The 1,492-nt window shown below is 51.5% G+C and overlaps 1 protein-coding gene across 1 annotated transcript; it reads right to left on the reverse strand.

The window, feature by feature from the left end:
* Positions 1–731: 731 nt before the first annotated feature.
* On the reverse strand, positions 732–1,249 carry POSPLADRAFT_1101813 (hypothetical protein; the record flags this gene model as incomplete). The annotated part of the gene is made up of 2 exons (XM_024483220.1): positions 732–837; positions 1,188–1,249. Coding segments are annotated over 2 exons (168 nt in total), but the record flags the coding sequence as incomplete, so codon positions are not given.
* Between the last annotated feature and the right edge of the window lie 243 nt (positions 1,250–1,492).

Below are 1,492 nucleotides of genomic sequence, written 5' to 3' on the forward strand. Positions count from 1 at the left end.
CTCCCGGTTAGGATCGTACAGCGCTAAGACTGGAGTCGTCGCGAAGAGCCGCTTGAGCTCGTCGAAGGTGTGCTGCTCCTCTTCGCCCCAATGCCATGGGTCGTTCCCTGTGAGTCGGTCAAGTGGTCGCGAGATCTTGGCAAAGTCCTTAATGAAGCGGCGGTAGAAATTGGAAACCCCCCAGAACTTCTGAACATCCTTTTTGTTCTGGGGTGCCGACCACTCATTAATTTTTTTTAGCTTTGTGGGATCCATTGCTACCTCATCGCCACCAAACACATAGCCGGCATAGTCAACCTGGGGAACATCCCATTTGCACTTCTCAGGCTTCAGGAATAGATTGTTTTCCTGAAGGTGGCAAAGAACCTCGCGTGTGACCTTGTCATGCTCCTTCTTATTGGTGAAGAAGATGAGTATGTCATCCAGATACACGAGGATTTTGCCACGGACAATGAGATCATGGAAGATTTTGTTCATTATGGCCTGGAAAGTCACGGGGGAGTTGGTGAGACCGAAGAACATCACCAGGGGTTTGTACAGTCCCCGGTTGTTACGAGTTGGTACGGTGTCTAGCCATTTTTTAATTTTTTCCTTTTCGTGGGCTCGAACTCGCAACCTCTGTACTACATGCCTGATATGGACACATTGTTATCAACTGTATGATTAGATTAGATGGGGTGGCAGTGCATGGCACAGCTCGGGCTCTGCTGACACAGCCACTCTGACTCACCGGCCCCTGGGGCCACGTCAGCATGCTGTGCATGGACCAGCTGCACACGGACTAGTGCACACAGCCTGCCCTTATCTTCCCCTGTATATAAGCCGGCCTCTGCTGCCCTAGGGACCTTAGTTTCGACCTCTTGTCCCTAGGTCAGTAAGCCTCTCTTGTATTCTTTTTTACCTTAACTAATATATTCACTTGTCCCTAGCCTTAGGTTTGAGCTTCGCTCACCATCGCTTCGGTGAGAATCAGTCGGACGCCCTCAGCTTTAGGTTTTCCCCAGTCGCTTGACCTCAAGTCGCGACATTAGGTCAAAACTCCACAAGCTGCCGGTGTTCCCTCGGAACTCCCCAAAAACTCATTTTCCCTTTCCTACAGGTCGGGTGGTGCGCACCCCTACTATACACTATGATACGTAGATAGCGTACATACATCACCACCACTCAGGGAACAAACCTTTCAGCACCTGCACTTCAGTGGGCAGTGCTTGTCCTCACGGACGCATGGTTTAGGTTCCTGCTGCATACTAGCCAAAAGCAGTACTGGGCCCCACATGAACTGCGAACCTCAGGGTCTTCTTGGGTGCCGTAGCATAAGCTAGTTTAGTATGGCCATTTTTAGTACGCGCACATCCCCGTCCTCCCCCCTCCATCGTGGCTGCCTGTCAAGGCCAAGTTCACGCCTTCGACTTTTAGGACCTCATCGACACCTACATCCCAGACGGCCCTGAGACTGTCATCTACACCTGTGAGCAGCAGCCGTGCCCCAACT

Source organism: Postia placenta, assembly GCF_002117355.1.
Source record: "Postia placenta MAD-698-R-SB12 unplaced genomic scaffold POSPLAscaffold_94, whole genome shotgun sequence".
Classification (NCBI taxonomy): Eukaryota; Fungi; Basidiomycota; class Agaricomycetes; order Polyporales; family Adustoporiaceae; genus Rhodonia; species Rhodonia placenta.